This window comes from Podospora pseudocomata, chromosome 5, assembly GCF_035222375.1.
Source record: "Podospora pseudocomata strain CBS 415.72m chromosome 5, whole genome shotgun sequence".
Classification (NCBI taxonomy): Eukaryota; Fungi; Ascomycota; class Sordariomycetes; order Sordariales; family Podosporaceae; genus Podospora; species Podospora pseudocomata.
The window spans coordinates 207,979-234,441 of NC_085889.1; the positions used below are offsets into that span (position 1 = coordinate 207,979).

A 26,463-nucleotide genomic window follows, 5' to 3' on the forward strand; every position below is an offset into this window, starting at 1 on the left:
GGACTACCTAGTGTCCCCAGATGACCACCATCCAGGCTAATGGCTATTTAACAATTGCCGACAACTACCAGTTGAGAATGTGGCGGATAAAGATGAACCGCTGTGCCGGTAGGTTGGGTGTCATGCTCACCAAGAATAAAAGACCTGGACCCTTCCGCAGGCTGATTCAGAACTTTCAACCTGCATACCTAAGATAACACCCCTGAAGAGACATCGGTTTGTTTACATTGAGAGTATCCACTCAAGATGACTTCCCGGACGGATTTTGGCCAGCAAACGCTAGGATCGGAGGTGGCCAAGGTGTTTGCAGACCAGATCAGAGGAAAGACTGGTACGTCCTCTTGACACCCGGCCTTATCAAGTCGAAACTCAGCCTGTCAATCAGCTGCTAACAACCACAGTGCTGATCACCGGCGTCAGTCCTAAAGGGATCGGATCTTCGACTGCTCTTAATTTTGCCTCTCAGGCCCCAGGGCTTCTCATTCTTGCATCTCGCACCCGAGCTCGCGTCGAAGAAGTAGCCTCCCAGATAAAAGAGGCATATCCATCTGTCAAACTCGAGATTGTCCTTCTCGACCTCAGTTCGCAAAAGTCCATCCGTCAAGCGGCTGCCGAAGTCTCCAGGCTCACAGACAAGTTGGACATTCTCGTTAACAACGCTGGAATCTGTGTTGTGACCCGCCAAAAGACACCGGAAGGCATCGAGCAGCAGTTTGGCACCAACCATATCGGGCCTTTTCTTTTCACCAACCTCCTTCTTCCTTTGTTGCGCAAGGCAGGCAAAACCAACCCTCCCGGGGCAACCAGAATCATCAGTCTCACCAGTGCCGGCCACAGGCTGTCTCCCATTCGGTTCTCGGATTACAACTTTGAAGGAGGAAAAGAAGTCCCGCCAGAGGAGGACCATTTTAAGCCGTTGGCCGGGGCTTTTGCAAAGTGCACTGAGGATGGCTACAACGGGATCGTCACGTACGCGCAGAGCAAGACAGCCAATATCTTGTTTACCTTCTACCTGCAAAAATACCTGCCTTCTCAGGGGATTACGGCTTATACGCTGCACCCAGGAAGTACGTCATCTTTTCTTCTTCTCACCTCAGGGTCTATGAGCAAGCTAACGAACCATGTTCAACAGGCATCTTGACCGACTTGAGCAGAGATCAAGACGAAGAGCTGGCGGCACAGTTCTACAAGGTGGCCCCGTACTGGAAATCTCCTGATGAAGGCTCATCCACCACGTTGGTTGCCGCCTTGGATCCGGCTTTGAACGGTGTGTTCTGCCTTCTTTTGTGCCGCCCCCATCTTACAGATAATAGAAGCTGACAGAGGAACAGATACCAAAGGTTTATATCTGGTGGATTGCCAGTTCACAGAGCCACATCACCATGCCAAGGACCCTGTTGCTGCCGAGAGGCTATGGAGGCTGAGCGAGGAGTTGGTGGGAGAAAAGTTTGCCCTGACAGTTTGATTACTTCTTGAGACTAATAGAATCATGCATATTCTACCTACCTACCTTGCCCCAAAATCATCCGTCCCGTTGGAAAATACGAATTCCTGATTCAAGACTCGGGCACCGGGCAGCAACGGTCTAGGCCCGGCAGTCAGGCACACCCAACGGACCAAATACGCCGGGCGCCATTGACACAGCCTCAATTACTTTGATTCCAGGGCCATCCGCGCGGTCGTGGCATCGGCTGAGTAGTGTGATTTTGTGTGCTGGAATTTCCAATCGTCATGCGGGTCTCATGCAGGCAAGACAGCGAAAGCTGGGAGATGGCAGGTTTGGGATTGTGGTGGGGTTGTGTCATGGTTGATTGGCTGCCATACTGTAGACTGTTGGGTGCAGCATCGCCCTGGACAAGAAGAGATGGGTGGAATCTGATTGCTGACGGGGCAGTCGTCATGAGAGGACGCGTGACGGCGTTGGAAGTATGGTTGAAGGGGGTATAGCCACCGTTTGTGTTGCCAATTTTCCATGCGCGCCGTGCGACTCTTATGACTCTAGTGGTGTATATAAGGTCTGGTGCCCTATCAAGGACGAAGCATTCGTCTGGATGTTTCTGTTTCTTTGTTTCGACGGTTTGCTGCTGATACCGACAATCTGGTCATCTAAGATTTGGAGGGCCGACAGTTCTTTATCCCACTTTATCAATATCCTTGCCCTAGTGCACTGTTCGAGAAGCATACTGCCAACTCTATCTCTAATTTATACCTGTCTCATCGTTCAAAAGTACCGCTCAGAAATCCTGCATTCGGGAACACTAGGTAGCCCCCACACGTTGAAAAAAAAAAAGGGGGGGGGGAATTGCAAACCGAACAGGACGGAACCGCATCCGGACCCGGTTGTCACGGGATGGTGCCACAGGTAAGGCAGACCGTCTTACTCAGCTTTCCAATTTGAAAGATCTTTTCTTTTTCTTTTTCATTTTTCGCTTCACCAATCGGTTGCTCAAGCTTTTCTTTGTCTCGGGTATTTTCACCTCCTCCAACTGCGACAGAAAGATTTTGTGGGCTGGCTGTCTGGATTGTGATAAGCTCCATTCGGGAAAGAAAGTGAGCAGATAGCAAAACGGACAGAGATATGTGGGGCTGCGTACCACGATCTTTGATGAAGATTGCTTTTTCACCCCAGCTTTGAAATTGTTGGTGCCCCCGTTGGAATAGATCATATTTTGTTCATCTGATTTCACTCTTGTCGTCATTCTTATCCAAACACATCAACCCCTGGCCAAAACCCTGCATAGAAAAATCATTGACCTTGTCCCAAATTCAGCCGCGACCATGCCCTTTTTCAAAAGATACCACTTTTCACACCACCACCACAGGTCATCACCACCCGGAGATCTAGAAATGTCAGATTTTCAACACCACCCCGGACATTCGAGGATAAACTCTGGCAAGTCATCTTCAGTCAGCAGCAACAGCGGCTACGATCTCGACGACGACGCCATCACGCCGTGTCCGCTGCTGGAGACAACAGCTAGCCATCAAACACACCACTCTCACCTCCGTGACCTTCAACCAAGCCACCACCGTCTATCACCAAATCAACACAAATATGGCAGCCTGAGTCGAACCTCGAGCCAGGAAAGGTCGGCGTCGAGGTCCGAGTCGTGGAGGAGCAGCCAGCCTCGGCCATTCCACGGATATGTTGGGGGCTACGATGAGGAAGAGGAAGAGTTGGATACGGAAATCCTATGGAAGCAGATGCTGGCGGTGCAGGACAGGTTCGGGTGCTATAATTCAGCGAGAATGAGGGCGGCTCTGGAAGGGGGCGATACCTCGATTCGTGAGTTGCTTTTGGAGTCGAGATAGATTCAGAAACTACTGACACACTGAACAAATAGCATCGAAAATATGCCTTGATCTCATCAACGACAGCATAGGTGAGATGCCCGAGGACGCAAGGCAGAGGATCGAGTTATTCCTCGAGAGGGAAGGCAGCGGCGCAATGATGAGAAGAGGGAAGTGGAAGAAGTTTTGGCACAGGGTTATTTATGTCTGAGTTCTTCATTGTCAAATAGACCAAATCATGGAAATATACCAATCTGACCACCGCCAAGAGCAATGGAAAGTAATACGATCCTCAACGCTCCATCTCCCCCATCTCCAGACGAGGCTTACTCCTCCTCCTCTTCGCCCCACTGACAGACTTGACAGCCACCTCATAATTCTCCCCACCGTGCCCAACAGCATGAACAACCACCTCCTCCCCAAACGGCCACCCCGACCCCTTCACCCACCTCCTCTCGTCAATCTCGCTCTCCTCATCCCCCGTCTCCCGCTCGTCATACTGCGCAAACATGCCCCGGTCCTTCTCCCCGCGCAGCAAGCTCTTGGCCTTTTCAAACGCCTCCTTCCGGGGCACACAGCAACCCGCCAGCTCGGTCCGCTGAAACGCGGTGCTGTTCTTGTCCCCTTTGGCATGTTTGAAATCCCATTTTGTCTGCAAGATGTAATGCAAATCCTCATGTCCACAACAGGTATCCGTCTCGTGCTGCGGGACCGTCGGGCCGGCGCCCTCTTTCCCTTCTCCGGGGTGGGAGTGATGAGGCAGCTTGTCCACGTTGGGCTTGGTCACGACGCCGACGAGGAATTCCTGTCCCGAGGGGGACAGGGCGTACACCTGAATGTTGTCGCCGTAAGGCCATTCCTGATACGGATGGAGGCTCGACTGGGTGACAAACTTGGTGAAATCCGAAGGCGAGTAGTTGAGCGACTCTTTCAGGGCCACCTGGGCCCAGGCTTTCGCGGAGTCCAGATCGGTGTGGGTTCCCAGGACATAAGGGGTGCGGGTGGCTCCAGAGGTCGACTCGTGGTGTTCGATGATTGTCAGTGTCGTGTGATAAAGGTTTTCTGGCGCGCTTTGCGTAATGCCAGAGGGAGGAGCGTCTATGTTGGCTGATGGCTCCTCTGGTGCTGCTATTGGCGTATTCTCATGGGGCGACAAATGCTGTTCGGCTTGGGCAGCCATGGTTTCCTTGGGCGCTGGATGAGCAACAGAATCCGTTTCAAATTATCCACATCAAATTGAGCAACTCGAACTTTCAACACATGTCTGAACAGGTTCAAGAGAGGCACTACAAGTATCTGATGTAATCGGTATTGTCCGAGTTTCTTGCGGTTGGAACATGGAGATGCATCCCGGTACATGACGCCAGTCTTGCGAAGGGTCATGTCTGTGCATCCTATGATAAGAACCCTCTCTAACTGCCTTGATTCTGTCAGTTTCTTCACGTCGGGTCCACATCTGGGGGTGGTCATCATCACACCTGCAATCAAGCGGCACCTCCAGGGTTAAAGTTGATCAACTTGTTGATGTATGGTAGATGCCGAAAACGTAACCTATGACCCATGCTACCTCATAATTCCGAGTAAAATAACCCCATAGGTTTGCTGCTAATCATGATACGTCATGGCAGAGGAAGCTTCCCATGTCCTCTTGCCCTCAAATTTGGTATGCGCCTTTGCCAAGGAGTAAGTGAATTCGTGGCTAGACTTCGTCCCAACGATAACAAGCCTTTCTCCCTGCCAGTTCGAACCGCAAAATGCCCGAGAACAAAAAAAAAACAAAACAAAAAAAAACAAAAGAAAATGTCGGAACTACAAGAAATGCTCAAGCAGCTGATTCCTTGTGTTCTCCAGAGACACCCATCTTTTCCTCCGACGACAACGTTTCGTTGCGCTCCTGTCTGAGGGCTAGATTGCGCGTATTTTTGGTCTTCCAAGCGGGAGTCCCAATATACTTGATGGCTGTTCAACGAAACAAAATGGTTAGCAGGAATCGAAGAGAAACATGAAGGCATAAAACGTACCGCCAGGCTTGGTATCATCAAACATCTCCTCAATCTCCTCAAGCGGCTTGTTGGCGGTTTCCGGAAACATGAAAAATACATGCAGGAACATGGCTGCGCAGAATGTCGCAAAAATAACATAGACCCTCCAGGTAATGTTGGCAAAGGCCGCAGGAACAAAGTAGGCCAGGGCAAAGTTGAAGGCCCAATTTGCCGATGTGCACAGGGCAACCGCTTTTCCACGAAGACGAAGGGGGAACAGCTCGGGAGGGTAGGTCCAGGAGACAGGACCCCACGTGGGCGCAAATGAGGCGACAAACAGGTAAGTCGCGGCGATGATAGCCTTGGCGGGCGGTCCCTCCACCGCCATCGACTCTGCCGTCGAGGTGAACTCTCCGGGGTAGGGCGCGCGGCCGTAGACGGCAAAGAGGCCTGCGTTGATACACAGCCAGAAACACATCAGGAATGCGCCCACAAGGAGAGTCGGTCGGCGACCCCAGCGATCCATCCAGAGGAGGGCGGGAACGGTCATCACGACATTGATGACAAACTGAATGCCGCTCGGGAGAAGGACGGCGTTGGTACCAGGCTCGGACAGGCCTGCCATGGTGAAAACATAGGTAATGTAGTACATCATGACATTCATGCCCGTCAACTGCGACCAAATTTGCGTAAAGACGCCGACCTGGGTTCGGTTAATCATGCCGGGAGTGAAGAGCTCAAAGTAGCTGACATCAGCATTGGCGCGCTCAAACTCCACCACCTCGCGAATCTCCGAAAGCTCCCTTATGACCCATGGAGAGTTGGGATCTCCCTTTCCGTGGATCAGCGTCAGCACTTCCACGGCTTGCTCCCAACGATCCTTCTTGGCGAGCCAGCGAGGGGACTCCGGAAGAAAGACCAGTCCCAGGAACAGGAGGACGGCAGGAACAGCTTGAAGACCCCAAGGAAGACGGAAGGCGGCGGTGCCCGGGATGAAGGAGCTGCCGTAGCAGATGAAGAACATGATGAGTATGCCCCAGGTGATAGCCCATTGTTGGAAACCGATGAGACGACCGCGCTTCGAAGGAGGGGAGATTTCAGAGATGTACACAGGAACTTGGGCAGAGCATATTCCGACCGAGAACCCGTTGATGACGCGACCAATGGCCAACATGGGAATATTGACCGAAGCGCATACAACCACTGAACCAATAATCCTGGACGGTGCAGGTCAGTCCATAGCTCCACCACGGCAACACCAAAGTCCAAGAAGAATTGCGACCTACCAGATAATGGCGCCAAGCTGAATCGAAGTCTTGCGCCCAAAAGCATCCGAGACAATGCCAGACACGAGAGCGCCGAGCCAAGAGCCGCCGGGCATGGCAGCAGTGATACCACCCTGAACGTCGTCAGTGGGTCCAAGACAGAGGCCATTCTCATCATGGCCCCTTTGGTTGAACTGGCAGAGATAGGGTTGGGTCGAGATGATAGCCGACATGGACGAAATATCAAAGCCAAACAAGGCTCCGCCTGTGATGATTCCACCGTTAGACAAGCTATCCAAACGAGAAGAATGGTCCAAGAGAAAAGGGCTCAGACGTACCGATCACCGCCACGGCGGCGATGAAATATATGTTGCCGATCTTCCACATCTTATGATCTTGCCTCCAGATGCCGCAGAATCGAGAGAAGGAGAATATGTGATCGGTTAGGGGAGGGTGAAGTTTCTTAGGTCCGGAAGGCAGTACGGCTAGAGGTTCTAGGTTGCTGGCCAAAGGAAAAGGAAGAGAGTTGTGATGATGGAGTCGGAAAGGTCAGAGACCGGGCCTGCAGAGTGGAAGGAGACCACAGGAACCCAATGGTGGGGTACTGGGGCAAACAAGTGTGGGAATCAACTGCGGAAGCATTGAATGCGTGACGCGTGTGGGGGGTGTGCGTGTTGTTGGTAAATACAGGAAGAGATCGCTCCTTCCTCTTTGTGACTGACAATGTGCCCACTTAAAAGCAAGCAGATCTGGGTGAGCCCCGTGAGGCGAGTGACGATGTTTTGCGTGCCTTGGACAGACTGAAGCTCGGATTGGGGCTGGCCGCTAACAGACACCACGATATATACCTACCTGGAGCTAGCCTGTCTGAGAAAACTACAGGGTCATGGGGCAGTTTAAGAGGAAGTCAGTTCCAGTGCCCTCGGCCAGCTTTCTTTCGGCCGGTCTCCTAAGCTCATTTCCCCGAGATTGCAGCCTCTATCGAGAGGCCAAGTCAGGCGGTGAAGACGGAGAACGAGGCTCAGTTGCTCCGAGAGCATGCCGTGTAAGTCGGTAGCCCATTCCGGCAGGAAGGAGTGAATTGATTGGCTGTCCTACAGTGTCGGCTTTCTTTGTCCAGGTCACCCAGCCTTTTGTGGTGCAGTCACGGCAGTATAGAGTCTTTTGCAGGTTCCAATCACCGACGCTGCATTATCACCATGTCTCGCTCGGCCGAATACCGCGGCGGCTCTTTTTCAACCTTATCCGACGGGCTGGAAAGAAAGAATCGTTTCCCCCATCTTCCCCGCAAATAATCCCCGGACCCGACCTACCTTAACCTATCCAAGTTGAGTTGTCCATAGCATCAGCAGGTTTTGTGAGTGGCTCTCAGGTAGGAGAGGCAAGATCGACCCCCTACCCGAGTTTCTCTTGACTTGGACGCCTTGTAGTCGGTGTAAGCATCAGCCATGGTCTGCGGTGCACAGGGGGGGTGGTACCAAGGTGCCTCGGCATGAACGGGGTTTCGGGCGATAAATGCAATGAATAGCTTGTACACTGTACATCGTTGCGTTCTTTGATGTCAAGAGGTCATGATGGCGGACAATCAACAATTCATGGTCCAAGATAATTTGAAGTGGACATGGGCCCGGATGAGGCAACAAACTCCATGCATTTGTGACAGCTTTCGATGCTGTAAACAATGCAATTCAGGCAGATACATGGTGGGTGGTGACTTTGAACCATGACGTCACAGAGAAAGGAGCGGGATTGTTGACAAGAAGGGACGGCCCGGAGCCTACCTAACTTGATAATTACGAGTTAATTGTCGGATGAGGCTTTTAACGATCGAAATCACCGACGGACCTTCGGCTTCGATGGTCATGTTATCAATGGGATATTAAGTGTGTCAGCCTGACAGTGCCAGACTGCATTCGCATCTCTGAGAGCATTTGACGTGTCCAAATGCCGAGGAAAACCGTGCACCTCTGCATTTTTTACGTGTTTTCTTTCTCAGCCTGTCATGAGGGCTTTCACGGTATGTGCCGGTGTTTCTTTTGCATCCGATGTCATATGATGCTGTAAACACAATGCAATACCTGTCTCGTACTGGTAGCCAAGGGAGAGCCATTATCTGTTCAGGATGGAGAATGATAGGGGAGGGCAACGAAAAAGACAGTGAGTTGACTACCTGGATACCACATGATCCGCGGATTGTCTGTTGAACATAGCTATCAGACACAATTTGAGTATCTTAACAACTTTGTTCAGTTTGTGACACAGGTAGGCTTTGTTTGTCACCCCCATGTCATATCGCACTGATGTTTTGTTTAAAAATGGGAAAGGGAAAAAACACTGCATCGCCAAAAGCTCCGTCGTTGTTCTCAGTTGTTTTATCAGTGGGCGCTTGCTGTTACATACGTGATGGCTGGAAACCAGGGGAATATTTGTCGCATGCATGGTGTTGTGCATGTTGCCTTAATTAAGGGGCCCAAGGGGACGTAATAGCTAACCCTATCCCCTTCTACCTTAAAGTGCTGCCAGGAGCAACCAAGTGCCAAGCACTGTGAGAACCCTGGTGGCTGCTGGCTGCTGGATGAGGTCAGCTGTTTTCGCATTTCCCAGCGTGTCAATCCAGGCTTGGCGCTCTCAGCACCGCAACCTTGAACCTGAATGCAGCGCCTCTCTGGCAGAGCTCTCCACGTGCCCGTGTCGTTGTTGGTTTGGGTATCGCAAATACATCGAGTGAATCACTTCTCCGCCAGCATCGCTTTATCTACCATGTCTCCGTCAAAACCGTCCTTTAAGCGTTCAGCCGACAACCGATCCATATCTCCGCCTCCGCTGAAGCGCAAAGCCCAAACTGCCATCTCGAGTATGTGCCCATGCTCGCGCTCGTCTTATTCTTGCCCCAGTCACTAAGAAGATACATGTGTAGAAAGTGCCGTAGCCAGCTTCTTCACGCCCGCCTCTCAGAAGCCGAAAGAGCCTACTGTCTGGTCAGAACGAAGTCCCGACGACAACTCTCCTGCCACCTTACTCGTTGCCAAGTACGACAAGACCGAGCCCGACGCCCCGGCCATCAAAAGGAGGAAGATCGCTGCCTTTGACCTCGACTCAACCCTTATAGCAACAGCGTCGGGCAAGAAGCACGCCGGCGACTCTGCAGACTGGAAATGGTGGCACGAGTCGGTCCCCGCCCGCCTGCGGCAGCTCTACCAAGACGAAGGCTATCAAGTGGTCATCTTCACCAACCAAGGCGGCCTAACCCTCCATCCCGACCCCAAGACTAAAGCCCCCGTCAAGTTCACCAAGAACCGCGTCGCCGGCTTCAAAGCAAAGTGCAATGCTGTCCTGGGACAGCTCGGGATACCTGTCACATTATACGCCGCGACAGGCAAGGACATATTTCGAAAGCCTCGGCCGGGCATGTGGGAGGAGCTTAAGAAAGACTACAGCCTCCCAGAGGAGGAGATAGATCGGGAGAACAGCATTTTTGTCGGTGACGCGGGCGGTAGGACAGCAGAGCTCAAAGGGCAAGCCAAGGACTTTAGCTGTTCGGACAGGAACTTGGCGAGTAATATCGGGATCAAGTACCTCACGCCAGAAGAATACTTTTTGGGGGAGAAGTCAAGGGAGTTTAAGCGGGATTTCGACCTGGAGCATTTCCCGTTGACCGAGGAGGAGGAAGAGACACCAAGATTTGAGAAGAAGCACGAGAAGGAGATGGTCCTCTTCGTTGGCCCTCCTGGTGCAGGCAAAAGCACCTTTTTCTGGAAGGAGCTCAAGCCATTAGGTTACGAGAGGGTTAACCAGGATTTGCTAAAGAGCAAGGACAAGTGTTTCAAGACTGCTACGGAGTGGCTCAAGGAGGGGGAGTCGGTTGTCATCGGTATGTATACCCTGCCGCCCCCCGGCTTTACCCCCTGGAGCATGATAATGTTGACCTGACAATAGACAACACAAATGCAGACCCCGATACACGCGCCCAGTGGGTTGACTTGGCCAAAAAGCACAAGGTACCCATCCGGTGCGTGTGGTTCAAGACACCCCTCCATTTGTGCGAGCACAACAGCGCGGTCAGGGCGCTCAACAAGAGCCTGAACCCTGAAGATCGACAGCTACTCCCGCAGCTTGCGTTCAACGGCTTCAAGTCAAGGTTCAAGGAGCCCAAGGACAAGGAGGGTTTCGACGACATCACGGAGGTGGAGTTCAAGTTTAAGGGGTCCAAGGAAGAGTACGCTATCTGGGGCAAGTATTGGGTGTAAGTGCGGTGAGTGAAGATACGATTTCACAGGAATGTCAGCAGATGGTTTGTCAGGATATGATATCTTTCCCTGCCCCATCGGGGCTTTGGGTGAAATTTCCCTTTTCATACCCCTTGGCCCTTCGATCAGGTAGCCAACATTGCTATGCATGAGAATCACGTAAGCCCGTCCCGCCAATGCTACCCGCAATGATCAAATCCTGGTGACTACCTTTCCTCAACCCAAACGCCTATTTTTTATGCAGCCACAGTCCCAGTTCCTTCCTAATAAAAGCACCAAACAGAAACTCCAAGCAGAAAACAAGCGTCACATACATCTACTTGCCTACTCTCTTCCTGGCTTTCTTGGAGGGCCTGCTGACGGTGCCGTTATGACCACCAGTCCGGCTTTCGGCCAACCGAGCCAGCTCCTCACGGGCATCTCCGTTGTTAACAGACATCTGCCTCTTGAGGCTTGACCCTCCGACCCTCGTCACCTTTTTCCCTCTCCCATTCGCGGCCCTTCTAGTGCCGTCACGATGAAGGATTTGGTGAATTCTTGTCTTGGCCGCCGAGGCTGCCAACCGCTCTGTCTGGAGATCGGGCGCGACCTGCACTTGTTGATCATTTATCGTCCAGTGCGAGCCTATTGCCTGGTGATGGTGAGCTGGCCGACCATGAACCGGAGCGGTAGACACATGTGTCACGGGGCGAGATGTCGTCGTCGAGGGGCCGTTGCCAGCTTGAGGTGTTATTGATGAGACATGTGACGATCTCGAGTGAAGAAGACCCTGGAGGGGTGGCCTGATGTGATGACTCGGAGCTGGCCGTGACTGGTATTGGGCCGGGCGTGAGAAGGGCTCCGCGTGCTTTTGATGAAATTCCTCGAGGATTGCGGCGCCCATCGCACTCATGGGCTTCCCCTTCTTGCTCGGACTTGGAGGGGGACATTGCCAGGGGAAACATTTGGCCGCCGTCACTTGATCCTGTTGCAGGACTTGATTGAGGACTTGGGTGGCGTGGCGCGACTGTCTGATGTTGACGCTATTGGGAGCCTTGAAGGGCCCTTCCTGACGATGGTAGGCGTGGTCGGGCATTTCTGGGAAGGTTCGTCTTTGATGCGGATCCGACTGGCCAGCCCTTTCGAAATTGCCGAGGCGTTTTTATCGACGGGAGCAAGTGAGGGCTTATCCAGTTGTGAATTCCAAGGTCGGAGTGGGGACTATCTTGTGGTCGTGAGAGAAGATGCTCTGGTAGTCCCTGGTGATATCAGCGATACAGTTGATAAAAAAGATGGGTTGCTCACTTACCGTTGCTGTCGAACAGTCAGTCAAACCGATATCCCGACTCTATTTGTCACTCTCTCATGGGGACAATGAAGCCTCATAATACGCCATTATCGGTGACTACATGCTTGGTGTAGTCGGTATTGTTTTTTGGTGGCCGCTTTGGGTAGGCAGCTGGTACCAAGTATTGTTGGAATACCTGAGCCAATGGAAGCATTGTCGGTTGCCTTGGAAGTTGGTGGTCAGGGCAGGTGTGACAGCAAGACCGCTGGTGGCTCATGCTCTACAAAGCAGCATGAGCTTTCGAAAAGTTTGACTCGAAGGCGAATTGGGCCCTCCATCATTGCGGCGGTGCCCCGGAGTGTTGGGCTCCAGGGTTGTTTCATCGGATGTCAGAAGCCGGGGTGGCAAGCACGTACCGCTTCGTGACCTCCGGAATATTATATGCCGGATAGCCAGTTGTACAAGCTGACTTGTCATGGCGGGCAAGCGCATTGCACTCTTGACAAAAGCAGGGAGCCGTGGAGCCGCCGGGAACCGCAAATTCGGTGAGGTTGGCGGTCAACGGAAAGCTCAGCTCGGGCCGCTATCACGGTGCCAAAGTTCGGATGGACCGCGGCCGGAGACTGGAGACCGAAGAACAATTCCATCTTGCTTGGACTTCTGCAAGGTAACCTTTGAAAAGGTGGTATTGATATTGCACTCTTGACGATCAGTGTCTCGGGCCGGCCCGCCAGGTGAGAGCACGTTGGTATGGATCATGGATACGCTCGCCAACATCAAAGCGGCCTGAGAGGCTGAGTACAGAGTCCAGGCATCGATAGCAACCATCTCACCTATCCCATCCCACCACCACCACCACCGCCACCACCACCACCAGCAGCAGCCTGGCTACCATTGCAATCTAATCATCTTGATACTGCGAGACCACAGAACCGGACATCGCCGCCTTGCGGTGTGCATATCAATGATTATCTGCAATGCTATCTCGACATGGCTCGCGAATGCACCCGCTGGTAAGCTGCTATCACCTTCTTGTTGGAAACCCCAGTTCCAACACGGCGGTAATGTCAATGGCACACTCCAGAATCAATAAGCGAGAGCTGTGACACTGACATGCGGTTGTCCCCACACACCTAGTGTACTGGAGCAGGTGGGCGTCTTATTGGATATCTCTGAAGCTCCCACACACTTTCATTTATCTCACAGAATCTCACAGCTCGCCAATCACAGCAGAGTCAGGGTCTGGCCGGACATGTGATCCGATTTCGCATGATGCTTCCTGATTATCCCCTTCAGGTTTCCCCAGATCTTGTATCTCGCATGGGACGAACTGGAGGGAAAAAGGACTGGGATTTGGGTAGTAAAGCCTCCGTATTGTTTTCGTGTGTACGTAGTGTAAAAGTCACTGGAAAATGAACAAGATGAAAACGATTGGATCGGGAGTCTCCATGGCACGAGACCCAATGCGGGAAGTGGCTTGACCCCTTGGTGGCTCGGCACTTGCGGGGTACATGGGTTCGGCCGCCGTTGGCCTCTTGGGCGCTCGGCTTATCGTTAGCAGGGAAGCCCAGTGCAGGCTTCTAGAAACGGAAGGTGGAATTTGCCGTCACCGACCACACTGCCAATTTTTCAGCTCCAGGTCCCGTTCCCCCCAGGACACAGCAGAATCGACAATCTCAACGACAGCCTTTCCCTCAGGTTTCCGTCTAATAACCCTCACTGAACAATATCACGAGCAGTGTGTTATTTTTGTTATCTGCTCTTGGACTGAGATCTGTGCCGCCCTCCACTTGACGTCAACCGCGGACCAGGTAAAGCCTCCGGTGGCATCGCGGTGGCCACTTTTCGAGATGGGTTTTTGATAAGATACACCGATGGCGCGCCTGATTGAGAAGGTGGCATTCGACGTCAAGGTGCAGTCGGGCTCCTGCGTGTGTTTCTTGGCTTCAGTTTTGGTCGACCGATCAGCGAACTTGCGGCGGCATCTCAACGGCGACTGGCCAGCAGCCGGTGGCTTTCTCGTCGACCTTGCCCCTCGCCCGTGCCGTTCTCACCCATCCGTGCTGCTCATTGGCCAATTCACTGTATGTGGGATAGGGATTCCCGATTCTCAACAAGCACTTTCATCCATGTGTGCCTACCTCCCTTGTAGGGAAAACTCGACCGACACTTGTCCCGGCACCAGTGCCTTAATCATTGGCCCTAGTCACTTGGCCACCTTCACCTTTCCCGCTGGTGGTTGAAGGTCGAGATCCGCCACGGCCTTCCATGTTTCCATCGCCGCGGTTCCTCCATCCTGGGCGCACAGCGTCTGGCCCGCCGGAAGTAACACCGAAAAGACTCTCACTACTCTATCTCTACCTACCACCCTACCTGCCTACATACACCACACAGCACATACACACAGGCCGCATGCCACATGCTACATGCAACATGCTACATGCCACCTCTCGCCTGTGCCTGCTTGTGGTTCGTCGGTTCCCTGCGTTGCCTCTTGTTCGCTCCGGCTTCTCCACCGACTGCTCTTCCTGGTAATCTTTTGTCCCTTAAACCTGGTTCCCATGGAGAGACGAGGTCACCGGGATGTCTCGTCAGGTCTCCTCACTGTGCAATTCGCTGATTTCAGTCCCCTCCTACCTGGTATCTCCCGCCTTATCGCCTTATCTAGGGTTACGCTTTTCACAAGCACCACAGGCTCACGAGCCAGCCCGGCCATTTAAAGTTCTACCGTCGCCCCGCGGCGCCTGCACCTCTGGACTTGATTGACCAGGCCAGTGTCTGATTTGGTTCCTCGCTCGCTCGCCGGCCGCTGTCCTTTTCGCGTTCAGTTCACCGTTCCACGAACCACCTTGTTGGTAGCGGACGTCGAGACAAGAGCTTGAGCTCTCATATCAGGTCCAGTCCTCCAGGCCTCCATCCCTTCCCCGCCGTCCCTACCCTGTCCCTCAGATTCTTCTCTCTTGCCATGGCGACCAACGACAACATCGAGCCCAGTGCTCCTCCCTACTCGGCCCAGCCCACTGCCCTTCAGCAGCAGTCTAGCTCCAGCACCGACATTGGATACCCAGACGAAAAGAACGCCTCGGCTCCCGTTCAGTATGCTGTCGACCCCGAGAAGCAGAGCACCCAGGCTGGCTCCCTTCGCGGCGACGGGAGAAGTTCGCTACCTACCGTCATCTTGCGGCTTGTGGAGAGGTTTTTCTGGAAGGTCGTCCAGGTAGCTCTGTTTATCGTCTTCAGCGTGTTAGTAACCAGAGCACACAAGAGCCCTCTCCGAAGTCGAGTGCACCGAACTGATATGTGATGCCCGCAGATGGTGGATTTATGGTCTCGTCAAGTACCGACACACCGACGGCAAGGGATGGTTGATTCCCTCCTTGATCTACATCGCCATCTGTCTTCGCATCTTCTTCAACTTTGTTCCATCGTCTCTGGTCATGCGCCCTGTGCGCACCGTCTGGAAGCACACGGCTGTCCGGGTGTACGATCGAGTGCCTACTCACCTCCACCACATTCTTGCCGCCCTGATCGCCGTCGCCGTCTTCTTGATCGGCACCTTTGTGCCTGAAGAGACCGGTGACAACACCCGCGCCAACCGGGCCATCTCCGTCTTCGGTCTCATGGTTATGCTTGGTCTCCTGACGCTTACGTCGCGAAACTGGAAGCTCATCCCCTGGCGTACCGTCATTGGTGGCATGCTGTCCCAGTACATCATTGCCATCTTCGTCCTTCGCACAAAGGCGGGCTACGACATCTTCAAGTTCATCTCGGACATGGCTCGTGCCCTGCTCGGCTTCGCCAAGGACGGTTTGATCTTCTTGACGGATGAGGATCTGGCCAACAGCAACTGGTTCTTGACCGGTGTCATTCCCGCCATCATCTTCTTCATCGCCCTCGTCCAGATGTTGTACCACGTCGGCTTCCTCGCCTGGTTCATCCAGAAGTTTGCCGTCTTCTTCTTCTGGAGTTTGAGAGTGTCTGGCGCCGAAGCCATCGTCGCGTCCGCCACCCCCTTTATTGGCCAGGGTGAATCGGCCGTCTTGATTCGTCCCTTCATGGACCATCTCACCAAGGCCGAAATCCACCAGATCATGACTTGCGGTTTTGCGACCATTGCTGGTTCCGTCTTGGTGGCCTACATTGGCATGGGTCTCAACCCCCAGGCTCTCGTGTCGTCTTGCATCATGTCCATTCCTGCCACCCTCGCCGTGTCCAAGATGCGCTGGCCCGAGACGGAGGAGCCCATCACCATGGGCAAGGTCGAGGTGCCCAAGAACGAGGAAGATGAGGAGACTGTCAACGCTCTTCACGCCTTCACCAACGGCTCGTGGCTCGGTCTCAAGATTGGTGCCACCATTGTGGCCTGCCTCTTGACCACGATTGCCTTCGTTGCCTTGATCAATGGTCTCCTCAAGTGGTGGGGCAGCTACTGGGGCATGGTGACTGACCCTCTCCTCGTCGACGAGAACAACAAGATCCTGTCCATCCAGCTCATTCTCTCCTACTGCCTTTATCCCGTCGCTTGGTTGCTGGGTGTGCCCAAGCAGGATCTTCTTTCGGTGGCTGAGCTCATTGGCACCAAGGTGGTCATCAACGAGTTCAAGGCTTTTGCCGATCTCGTCGACCCCAAGCAGAAGTTCGTCGATATGCTTCCCCGTTCCAAGCTTATCGCTACCTATGCCTGCTGCGTAAGTTTTCTTTTTTTTTTTTTTTTTTTTTTAGTTGTTTTATTCGTCTCAGATCTTGGAGCATGCGTTGGGACTTGACACTGACATGTTGAAACAGGGTTTCGGAAACATTGGTTCCCTCGGCATTCAGATTGGTGTTCTTTCCACCATTTCCCCCAAGCGGTCCGGTGATGTCGTCAAGGTGTCCATCTCGGCCTTCCTCTGCGGTGTTCTGTGCACCTTGACATCCGCCAGCATTGCCGGCATGCTCTACAACGATGGCATGATTGATATGTCGTAAGCAAAAGAAAAGAAAGAAAAATGAAGAAAATGGTGTGAACGTCGCTCCGAACCGTGCAAGGAGACAAGACGCACATGTAATTTATCAATCGTTCAAGATACCCCGGATCGGTTGGATGCAAAGTATTATCAGATTTAATAATGAACACGAACAATACAAGCTTCCGCGGGAAACGTGAGTAGCTCTGGGTTTGCTTTTAATCAACTCAAAACCCGAGGGGTTGGGACCGGCGAATGACTCATACCGGCATAAACGGATCATTTTCTCCTCGTCAAGTTGCCGAAGAGTGAGCAGATACCGGATGAGGCGGCAAGCACATACGAAGCTTCGCGACGCGAGGATCCTCTGGGTGGAGGAGCAAGTCAGAGGAACAAGAACAGGCAACAAAGCTGGCCTTCAAAAACTTTGTCTTCTTTGGGCTGAACACTGCATTGGACGGAGTGGAACCCCTCAAGTAAACAAACCCCTGAATCAGATGATATGGGGACCGGCCGCCGGCCGCTTTGCTACACAAGAACAACATGATCCCGACCGTCATTACCAAACACAGAACCCATGGGAAGCCTGCCGTCTTCACCTGTCAGAGTGTGAACAAACACAGCCCCGACGACCCTGAACCGATTGTCCCCTCGCGTGCCAGACAAGTAGGCCTCAGACGAGGGCACCATCCGCAGAGCCATGGGCGTGGGGATGCCTCCGCTGAGAAATATGCTGTCATTCTCTGCCAGGCTCAGGGGACCACTGCCGATGAGCTTGTCGCTGTAGGCGTTTGTGCTCATGATGAATAGATTCCTCTGGTCGAGGGCGAGCTGGTTGCAGGTTTTGAAAAAGTATCTCCAGGCTTTTCTGTTCCGTCGGAGGATGGAGATGGCCCTGGTCATTTTCGAGAGGACCGAGTCCCATATCGCTTCGGTGGTGGCTTCGGGGAGGAGGGGGGAAGAGGACGATGGGCCATTGTCATCGTCGTCAAGGGCAAGACTGTCGTGGAGAGATTGATAGTCGTTCAGGTCGGACGGACGCGAGAGGTTGTCGAGTATCTCCAGGAGCTGTGAGAAGCCCTGAAAGTCGTCTCTGCGGTCGGGGAAGTCTTCCGGTATGTGCCAGTATTCCGGCCGGCTGTTGTTTGGCGACCGGACCAAGCCTTCCAGGACGGCGAACTGGCGAGTCTTCCAGGTTTCTTTTGTGTCGGGGCGTCTGGCCCGGAAGAGGTCTTTGAAGATGGTCAGGTGCCAGAAGTGCAATGTGTAAAGGTTTGCAGCAAGGGCCAAGTGCAACTCGGCCCCTTTTAGATGATGCGTGGGTGCAAACGGCTGCGAAACCCACATCACCGTGCCGCTGAAGGTCCCGGCTAGCAGAAGAGCTGATGGATCTAGCAGTTGGTAATCGTACCCAGGTGTAATGTCGTAAGTGTTATTGAGGCGGTACCTTGACGTCAGCCACGCACTGGGTCGAGGGGTGCTCCAGTCTGGCACCCACGAAATGGTCTCAGTAGCACTAGGATCACGTATGCAGGCTGTACTGATACCGGCATCCATCAGCATGATGAGTGCTTCTGGTCTCCATGCAAGAAGATCTTTCACCAGGGTGAGGTAGGTTTCCGTTGTTGAAAGAGAGTAGTCGGGTGGCGAAGGGCTGGCACCGCAGGTCTGTAAGATGCCGGAGATGGAGAAGGCCTTGTCTTGGGGCTGTGTGCTGATCCGTTCCCGCAGAGCCGCCCGGATGCCATCAAGTGCTTCAGCAGCCTGAAGTGTCTCGGTTGCTGTAGCCGAGTCACGAAGCCATGACTGTCCTTGCCCAAAGCCGATCCCGTACCAAGCGAGATACAGTCTTCTGGTTTGGATGCCTGCCAATACTGTCATCACAAACCAGACAAGCACGACAGGGGCTCCAGCCCGAAAGCTAGTCAAGACTTGTATCTGCACGAACACCCTCGTCAGATAGGCCCATGCGCCTATCGCGGAGATTAGCCCAATTGCGGCGACGGTCCAGTGAAACAGTCGAAAGAGTAAAGGTGAGTCCCCAAACCTGTCCCAATAAGCAATAATGTCATCTCTCAAAGACGACTTCCTGTTACCCGAGACGTGGATTCGTGAAGATTCAAACCCATTGGAAGGCCGCGGCAGTCCAAGCCAGAGATCAATCATGGACTGCCAGTGGGCTAGGACCGAGGGGCTGACGGGGTATGACGCCGCCGTCTCCTCAAGCTCAGCCATCGTCTTGAAGCTGCCCATGCTATTCTGTGCCATGAGACTGATTGCACTGATGAGCTCTTCCCAAGAGATCTCTTTGGTGCCGCACAGGACGACTAAATGGCGAGCCAGAATCAATTCTTGAAATGTCCATGACCGGTGTATCCATTCGCGATCAAGCACCTGGTCGAGATCAACACTGCGGGTTACCGGCTCACGATGCTTTAACCTGACTACGCATTCATTTTGTTAGCATCGAAGAAGATTCAAAAGACAGGACACCCCAAGAATGAAGGAGCTCACATCTCATCGCTTCCCACACGGCCTCCCTATACCTCGCAGACTCAGCCCTCGCGGTTGCTGCATCAGGAGCAGTACAGATACGCAGCGGTAACTGCCTGCCGAATCTTGCTAATTGCGATAGATACTCCATAGCTAGATCACTCCGGTCATTGCCATGTCCCAGCCAAACATAGGTCGACTGTGCTAGGGAGAAGATGTGCTGCATCAAGGGAATTTGGTCAAGTTTTTCCTGTTCATTCTCTTGATTGATGCATATTGAATCGACCCAGAGTGTTGCAGGTGTGGTGTACCCATGACGCCGTCGTATCTGACAGAGGGCCACATAGCAATTCTCTGTGATGTCGACATGGACGCCATGACATACAATGGTTCGCGTGGTTGGGGATGGCCGCTTCCCGCCCCAGACATAGGAAAGAGCAATGAAAGACGGCCGGCTGTTTTCAAAACTGACTACCCGAAGGTCGCCATGGAGCTGAGGTGGGAAGTTTGACTCGTGGCTGGGAGGTGGCGCCTTGAGCTCCAACAAACGAATGGAACGTGTGTCTGGCGGGAGAGGAAACCGGGAGTACAGTGTATCAAGTGATTCTTTCAGGCTGGTGTTGTCTGACGATCTTTGCTGCTGTTCCATTAAGTCGAGTTGAGGTCTTGGAGCAGCCACATGCATGTTGGCATCTCAGGTGATGGGTGAAGGCGTGCTCGTAAGGCTGTGCCGCTGCGGGGGAGGTTGACGCCAAGCACGGCGCAGACAAGCCACATTCCTTCCAGTCTCTCAGCCCGTCACCTCCCAATGCTTATCAGTCTCCTCCACCGCTTCTTGACGGTCTCTGGCGGTCTAGATTGTTGACCTTGGCGTGACCCCCCAGTTCCGCCCCTTGTCTTGTCGACATTGGACAAGGTGAACGGTCACGCAAGAACATCATGACGCCACGAAGCTTTCTCAGTGTATGATTGCGACTAAACGAGCTGTCTGACCACCTCCTAACTGAGATCCGTCACGAACCCTGAGTGTGAGCCCTGCGCCCGCCTGTCCCGCAAGGCATGGGTCTCTTTGTCTCTTGTCTCGAGTACTTGACGCTCCCCGTTTCTCTCTTTTAGGTCCTGAATTGGAACTGACCCATTGTTCTTTTCCTTCCTCGGCTCCTGGCCTCTGAGGAGGTCATTATATTACCACCAAATCCAGTCGCCGTTGTGTTCTCTCGTGCTCACCAAACAAGGGCCTATCAGGCTCATCTGGCTCGCCCCACCATGGCGACAACAACAGCAACAACAGCAACAGCGGCAACGGCCACTCCAACCGTGGTTCGAGCTCCCGCCCAAGCGGGCGTGTTCGAAGGCCTCAACCCCTCCATCTACAATCCCGCCGACCCCCTCGTCCTTTTCATCATCCAGGCCACCATTGTCATTGCCCTCACCCGTGCTCTCTACTGGCCGCTGTCCAAGATCCGAGAGCCGAGAGTGATTGCAGAGGTCATCGCAGGCATTCTGCTCGGACCCTCCGTTATGGGCCGTATCCCCGGCTTCACTGATGCCATCTTTCCGCCTGCCAGCATGGCACCCTTCCGACTTGTGGCCAACATTGGCCTTGTGCTGTTCCTCTTTTTAGTTGGACTGGAAATCAACCTGTCATATTTGCTGAGCAACTGGCGAATCGCCTTTAGCGTCGCAGCTCTGGACATGACGATTCCCTTTGGACTCGGTGTGGCGGTGGCATACGGGCTGTACCACGAGTTTGCGGGTGAGCCAGGAACGGCCCCCATCTCATTTGGCATCTTTGCTCTCTTCATCGGTGTGGCGATGGCCATCACGGCGTTTCCAGTCCTATGTCGAATCTTGACGAGCTTGAAGCTGTTGAACACCACCGTCGGAGTGATTGTCCTGACCAGCGGCATCGCCAATGATGTGGTGGGCTGGGTTCTTCTTGCGTTGTGTGTCACGCTTGTGAATGCTGGAGCCGGAATAACGGCGCTGTATGTGTTTCTGGTTTCGGTTGGATACAGCTTGTTCCTGGCATATGCCGTCCGTCCGGCATTCATCTGGGTGTTGCGCAGGACGAAGAGCCTGGAGAACGGGCCGACCGAGGGTGTGGTTGCGCTGACGCTATTCATGGTGTTGGCGTCCTCCTTCTTTACGAGCATCATTGGCGTTCACTCTATCTTTGGGGCTTTCATGGTCGGGCTGATGTGCCCTCATGAGGGCGGGTTTGCAATCAAACTGACCGAGAAGATTGAGGATCTCACTTCTACGCTGTTTGTGCCGCTGTTCTTTGCGCTTTCGGGAATCAATACGAACATCGGCCTACTCAACACCGGGACCGTCTGGGGCTATGTGATTGCCATCATTTTCGTGGCCTTCTTCAGCAAGTTGGCTGGTGGAACTCTGGGCGCGAGGTTGAACGGGCTGGTCTGGAGAGAGTCTTTCACCATCGGCACGCTCATGTCATGCAAGGGGTTGGTCGAGCTCATTGTTTTGAACATTGGCCTGCAAGCCAAGATTCTGAGCACAAAGACCTTCACCATGTTTGTCATTATGGCTCTCGTCACCACCTTTTCCACGGCCCCGTTGGTCAGCTGGCTCTATCCACCCTGGTATCAGCAGAAGCTCGACCTGTGGAAGAAGGGCAAGATAGACTGGGATGGCAATCCGATCATACCAGCGGATGGTCAAGACTCGGAGGAAAAATACCGCAAGGGGGATGTGGCCACCCGTCTGCTGGTCTATCTTCGAACAGATGGCCTGTCCTCTATTCTGGGGCTCATCTCGTTGTTTACTTCCTCCTCTGCCCCAACACCAGCGGCCAGTGCCTCGTCAGACAACGAAAAGGCAGCCGACCCCTCCGCCGCTCACACAGATGAGCAGAGGCCACTTCGCATTCAGGGGTATCGTCTGGTGGAGCTGACAGACCGCAATTCTTCCGTCATGAAAGTATCCGACATTGAAGACTACGCCTCCCACGACCCCATCGTCAAGGCCTTCGGCACCTCCACCGCCAACAACACTTCCCGCGACGTCATCGTCTCTGGACAAATCGCTGTCGTCCCCGAAGAGGGATTCGCCGACACCCTCGCCACCCAAGCCTCCAAAACCAACAGCGACCTGGTCCTCGTCCCCTGGAGCGAGACAGGTACCATTTCCGAAATCCAAAGCTTCTACTACGGCGGCAACTCTAGCATCAAGGACAACATGCTCGCGAACAAGGATTTCGCCGGCCTCGTGACAGACGTCTACGAAAAGCACAGGCACCTCGCCGCCGTGGGAGTTTATGTCGACAGCTCCCTCCTCAGCACCAGCCACCCCCGGTCAAGGATAGGCGACGACTCGCAAGCAACAAAGACGGGAATCACCCGACAACTCACCCGAGACGCGACAGGTGTCAGCCTAGCCGAGGCCCAAGACATCGGAGCAGCCAAGTTTCACTCCGCCGAAAGCAAAGGCCCAAAGGTTGTCCGTGTGCTCTACAGAGGAGGGGAGGACGACCTCTTTGCGGTGAGGCTAGGGTATCAACTCGCCCAGACCGACAAGGTCGTCTTGGAGGTGGTTGTCGAAGCAGCGGCCAATCGCGCCGACAGTGAGATGGCCGCGTTCAAGTCGGTTCTTTCCGAAAGTCTGGGCGACAGGGTTGTCTACCTTGATGCTCAGGACACAGCCGAAGCGATTCAGAGCTTGCTGTCGCCATGCAGGCAGGAGCGCAGCTCGCGGTCGGTTCTGGTGGTGGTGGGGAGGTCTGTTTCGTCTTGGTTGGCATCTTCTGTTGAGGCGGGCCCGTCTTCTTCCGCGGCGGCTGAGCTGGCTGCCGTTCGCAAGGTTCTTGGGCTGAAGGCAGCGCGTCTCGCTGCGGAGGTGAGGAAGGGAGCAGGGGACAAGGCCAATGTTAGTCTGCTTGTTGTCCAGGCCAAGACTGCCCCAGCGACGACGACGACGATGACAACTGCGGGCGAGGGAGGAGTACCTCCCTTGAAGCGGAAACCGAGTACATATTCGCAGGAGAGCGGTCATGTAGGAGCGTAACTTGGAGAGATAACATCCAGATGACGGGAAATAATGATTGATTTGCTCACTCAAAACAGAGGACCATGTCGAGCTGTTTGCAGTTTGAATGTTTGAAAAGGCTACCTGCCCATAAAAGAATCTATCAGCCGAAACACAAAAGAATATCTGCAGGCAAACAGTGTTTATGCCCTAGCTGAGCTATATCTATACAACACCTTCTCATCTCTGGCTTTGTAGGGTCAAAGCTAAACTTGTAACTAGAGACGATATAAGCTACAACCACCAATGCTAATAAAGCCCAACATATAAGGTATGCAGCAATTCTAGAAGGGCAAGAAAAGAAGTGGAATCTAGTAATCTTCCTCGTCCTCGTCATAATCATCCCCCCCAAATATCTCCTCCTCATCCTCCCCATCCCGGTTCACCTCCTCCATATCCTCATCATCATCCTCAAAGACCTCATAATTGCCAACGTCGTAATCATCCCCTCTCTTGCGCTCAATGTCGTCGTCGTCATCCTCATCATCCTCAGAACCAGAAGGTGGCATGGGAATTCGACCCCTCCCGCCGGTTAACCCCAGCTTCTGTGCAAGAGCTGACGTTGCCTTTCTGGAGCGGCCGAATTGCTCATTCTCTTCGTCTTCTGACTCAGACTCGTCGGTCTCTTCGGAGGATTGACTATCGGATTCTTGTTCTTCCCCTTCCTCTTCCTTGCTGCTGTTGTGGTGGGCATCGTCATCATCCTCACTGTCGTCCGAGATAACAGCTCGGAGCCGTTTGTTGGCCCTCATTTTCCGCACTTCCTGATCCGTGTCATCGTCGGGGCGAACAAGCAAAGCGGTGCTATCGCGGCGGGCTCGTTTGATAAGCTGAGGCATCTCATCGTCCTCGTCTTTTTCGGCACTGCCGTCCTCTTCCTCGGAATCAGAGTCCACCACCCGGCGGGCTCGCTTGGTTGGCCGAGGTACCACCTCTTCTTCTGAGGTCCCGTTCTCGTCGTCAGAGTCAGAGTCCACCACACGGCAGGGTCGTTTGGCCGGCCGAGGGACGTCATCCTCGTGGTCGTCTGAGTCATTTTCCACATCTGAAGACTCCATGATTCTGTTTCGTCTGCGCTTGAGCCTCGCTCTAGCTGCTTGTTGATCAGATTCAGCGTCAGGCACTTCCTCCACGCTGGAGGATGCGCGAAGTGTAACTGATTCCGGTTCGGGGCTGGAAAATCCAGTGAAAACCTCGTCGTCGTGTTCGTTGCCATCTTCTCCAGCCAGATCAATCAGCGGGCGGTCCCCATCGACCCCCTCATCTTCCGAGTCTACCAAGCTGCCACCCCCTTCCCCGTCATCTTCAGAATCCCCCTCGTTGCTGCCGTCGCTGCCGTCGCTATTGTCAACGTCCACAATATTCAGATCATCTGAATCCTCATCGCTATCCCCCGATTCAATCTCTGAATCATCAATCCCCGAACTTTCGTACTCGTCCGGTATCTCCTCCCCCTCGTCGGAGTAGTCCTCGTCGTCAAACGCCACGTCCGTCGCCCCGTCTTCATTCCACTGCAGCAGCTTTTGAAAAGCGCGCTCGCCTCTCTTGTCAATAAACTCAATCACTGGCCAAACCTTGAAGCCCAAACTCCACGCTCGCTGCACATAGGTGCCCGGCTCCTCCTCTTCGTCCGAGTCCGAGTCAGAATCAGAGTCGTCCAAGCCGCGCATATCGTCCGCCGCATAACAAGCGATTTCCTCGGGTGTGATGGTGAGAAACTCCTCCTCGACTACGCCCGGGCTTCTGGTGTTGCTGGTCCCGTTGACCTCGTCGGCGGAAGTGGGCCTGGCGTCGGCGACCGATGCTCTCCTGGCCTCGGCAGCGCGCTTCTCGACATTGGGCCAAACCCAGCGGTACTCGACAAAGTTCTTGGTTTCATGTCCCCTTCTTCCGTGCTGTATCTCTGCTTCCTCTTCGCTGGTCAAGGTGTAATGGTTCGCACTCGGGTCAGCGCACCAGAGCAGATTCCTTGCCTCGCAGTGGTTGTACTTTGCCAGAAAGAAAGCATGCTGTAGATTTGGAAAGGCACAAGTAAAGCTCTGAAGCATCGGATCCCCCGTCAAGAAAAACAAACCCTTTTCAAAGGCAATGTTGCGGATCCTGTCTGTAACTCCTGGAATGACGGGCATGGGCCATGGTGGGAAGTGACGGGACATGGCGCTGGCGACACGGTCGATAAAAACCACGTCACGCTGGCTGTGAAAGCGGACTGAGCCGTAGCCTCCCCGGAGAGCCAGCTCATCGGGGAGGTAGCGAAGGGCGAACTTGCGGCTCTGGTGGTGTATGGCAAGCACGGTCCGGGCCGCCTTGGTCTGCTGTTCGAGTTGGACGGTTTCCCAAATCTCGGGAGGGGTACCGTTCTGGGGCACCAGATGGCCGACGATCTGGAATTCATAGAAGCGCGCCTTCTCGGACAAGTCTGGACAAAACTGCTTCCAGATGAGCTGCTGGAGCTCGAGCGGGAGCCGGCTGAATTGAGGGATGAACTGAGAGCGTTTTTTGCTGCGTCGTTTGTCTTGAAATAGAATCCGGCGGGTGCCGTTCTTATCATGATCAGAGTCGGATGAGTCTTCCGAGTCGTCCTCACCACCATCGTCCTCTTCCGACTCCTCTTCGGAAGAATCAGCGGCCATGTCGTCAATGAGGTCGAAGCGGCCGTCATGCTCGGAATACTCTTCTTCTTCGTCGCCGTCAGAATGGTCCTCTCTGTCGCTGCCCTCCTCATGTGAGCCAGATTCGTTGTCGTCGTCGTCGTCGTCGACATCAGAATGTGAAATGTGGGTAGCAAACGGATTGCCCTCCTCCAGACTGTCCTCGGCTAGCTCCGACACATACAAGCCTGTGCCTCCATCTTCGTCGTCGTCCTCGTCTCTGCGGGGCATCTTTTATTGGTTTAATCAGGCAAAGGCGAGCGAGTGGTGTTCA

General features: G+C 53.7%; 10 protein-coding genes across 10 annotated transcripts; 5 read left to right on the forward strand and 5 right to left on the reverse strand.

Moving 5' to 3' along the window:
- Positions 1 to 246: 246 nt before the first annotated feature.
- On the forward strand, positions 247 to 1,465 carry QC762_502530 (uncharacterized protein; the record flags this gene model as incomplete). Its single annotated transcript, XM_062890680.1, has 4 exons — positions 247 to 331; positions 402 to 1,067; positions 1,133 to 1,267; positions 1,332 to 1,465. 4 exons carry the CDS (start codon positions 247 to 249, stop codon positions 1,463 to 1,465), a joined length of 1,020 nt encoding a protein of 339 aa, XP_062741485.1.
- Positions 1,466 to 1,928: 463 nt separating this feature from the next.
- QC762_502520 (uncharacterized protein) lies at positions 1,929 to 4,277 on the forward strand (the record flags this gene model as incomplete). The annotated part of the gene is made up of 4 exons (XM_062890679.1): positions 1,929 to 2,362; positions 2,748 to 3,286; positions 3,345 to 3,571; positions 3,658 to 4,277. The coding sequence occupies 3 exons, from the start codon at positions 1,929 to 1,931 to the stop codon at positions 3,500 to 3,502; spliced, it is 1,131 nt and encodes a 376-aa protein (XP_062741486.1). The 3' UTR covers positions 3,503 to 3,571; positions 3,658 to 4,277.
- On the reverse strand, positions 3,584 to 4,471 carry QC762_502510 (uncharacterized protein; the record flags this gene model as incomplete). Its single annotated transcript, XM_062890678.1, has 1 exon — positions 3,584 to 4,471. The coding sequence occupies one exon, from the start codon at positions 4,469 to 4,471 to the stop codon at positions 3,584 to 3,586; it is 888 nt and encodes a 295-aa protein (XP_062741487.1).
- A 642-nt stretch (positions 4,472 to 5,113) lies between these two features.
- Positions 5,114 to 8,338, reverse strand: HGT1_2 (high affinity glucose transporter; the record flags this gene model as incomplete). The annotated part of the gene is made up of 6 exons (XM_062890677.1): positions 7,852 to 8,338; positions 7,391 to 7,627; positions 6,877 to 7,328; positions 6,560 to 6,803; positions 5,313 to 6,490; positions 5,114 to 5,250 (listed from the first exon to the last, which is right to left on the reverse strand). The coding sequence occupies exons 3-6, from the start codon at positions 6,923 to 6,925 to the stop codon at positions 5,114 to 5,116; spliced, it is 1,608 nt and encodes a 535-aa protein (XP_062741488.1). The 5' UTR covers positions 6,926 to 7,328; positions 7,391 to 7,627; positions 7,852 to 8,338.
- Positions 8,339 to 9,148: 810 nt separating this feature from the next.
- On the forward strand, positions 9,149 to 10,945 carry pnk1 (DNA kinase/phosphatase Pnk1). Its single transcript, XM_062890676.1, has 3 exons — positions 9,149 to 9,392; positions 9,456 to 10,409; positions 10,475 to 10,945. Exons 1-3 carry the CDS (start codon positions 9,191 to 9,193, stop codon positions 10,783 to 10,785), a joined length of 1,467 nt encoding a protein of 488 aa, XP_062741489.1. The 5' UTR covers positions 9,149 to 9,190; the 3' UTR covers positions 10,786 to 10,945.
- Positions 10,946 to 11,101: 156 nt separating this feature from the next.
- QC762_502488 (uncharacterized protein) lies at positions 11,102 to 11,860 on the reverse strand (the record flags this gene model as incomplete). Its single annotated transcript, XM_062890675.1, has 1 exon — positions 11,102 to 11,860. One exon carries the CDS (start codon positions 11,858 to 11,860, stop codon positions 11,102 to 11,104), a length of 759 nt encoding a protein of 252 aa, XP_062741490.1.
- Positions 11,861 to 13,548: 1,688 nt separating this feature from the next.
- On the forward strand, positions 13,549 to 17,020 carry QC762_502480 (uncharacterized protein; the record flags this gene model as incomplete). Its single annotated transcript, XM_062890674.1, has 3 exons — positions 13,549 to 15,295; positions 15,366 to 16,740; positions 16,838 to 17,020. The coding sequence occupies exons 1-3, from the start codon at positions 15,018 to 15,020 to the stop codon at positions 17,018 to 17,020; spliced, it is 1,836 nt and encodes a 611-aa protein (XP_062741491.1). The 5' UTR covers positions 13,549 to 15,017.
- A 2,430-nt stretch (positions 17,021 to 19,450) lies between these two features.
- QC762_502470 (uncharacterized protein) lies at positions 19,451 to 19,717 on the reverse strand (the record flags this gene model as incomplete). Its single annotated transcript, XM_062890673.1, has 1 exon — positions 19,451 to 19,717. One exon carries the CDS (start codon positions 19,715 to 19,717, stop codon positions 19,451 to 19,453), a length of 267 nt encoding a protein of 88 aa, XP_062741492.1.
- A 1,040-nt stretch (positions 19,718 to 20,757) lies between these two features.
- Positions 20,758 to 23,517, forward strand: QC762_502460 (uncharacterized protein; the record flags this gene model as incomplete). Its single annotated transcript, XM_062890672.1, has 1 exon — positions 20,758 to 23,517. The coding sequence occupies one exon, from the start codon at positions 20,758 to 20,760 to the stop codon at positions 23,515 to 23,517; it is 2,760 nt and encodes a 919-aa protein (XP_062741493.1).
- Positions 23,518 to 23,849: 332 nt separating this feature from the next.
- On the reverse strand, positions 23,850 to 26,420 carry QC762_502450 (uncharacterized protein; the record flags this gene model as incomplete). The annotated part of the gene is made up of 1 exon (XM_062890671.1): positions 23,850 to 26,420. One exon carries the CDS (start codon positions 26,418 to 26,420, stop codon positions 23,850 to 23,852), a length of 2,571 nt encoding a protein of 856 aa, XP_062741494.1.
- Between the last annotated feature and the right edge of the window lie 43 nt (positions 26,421 to 26,463).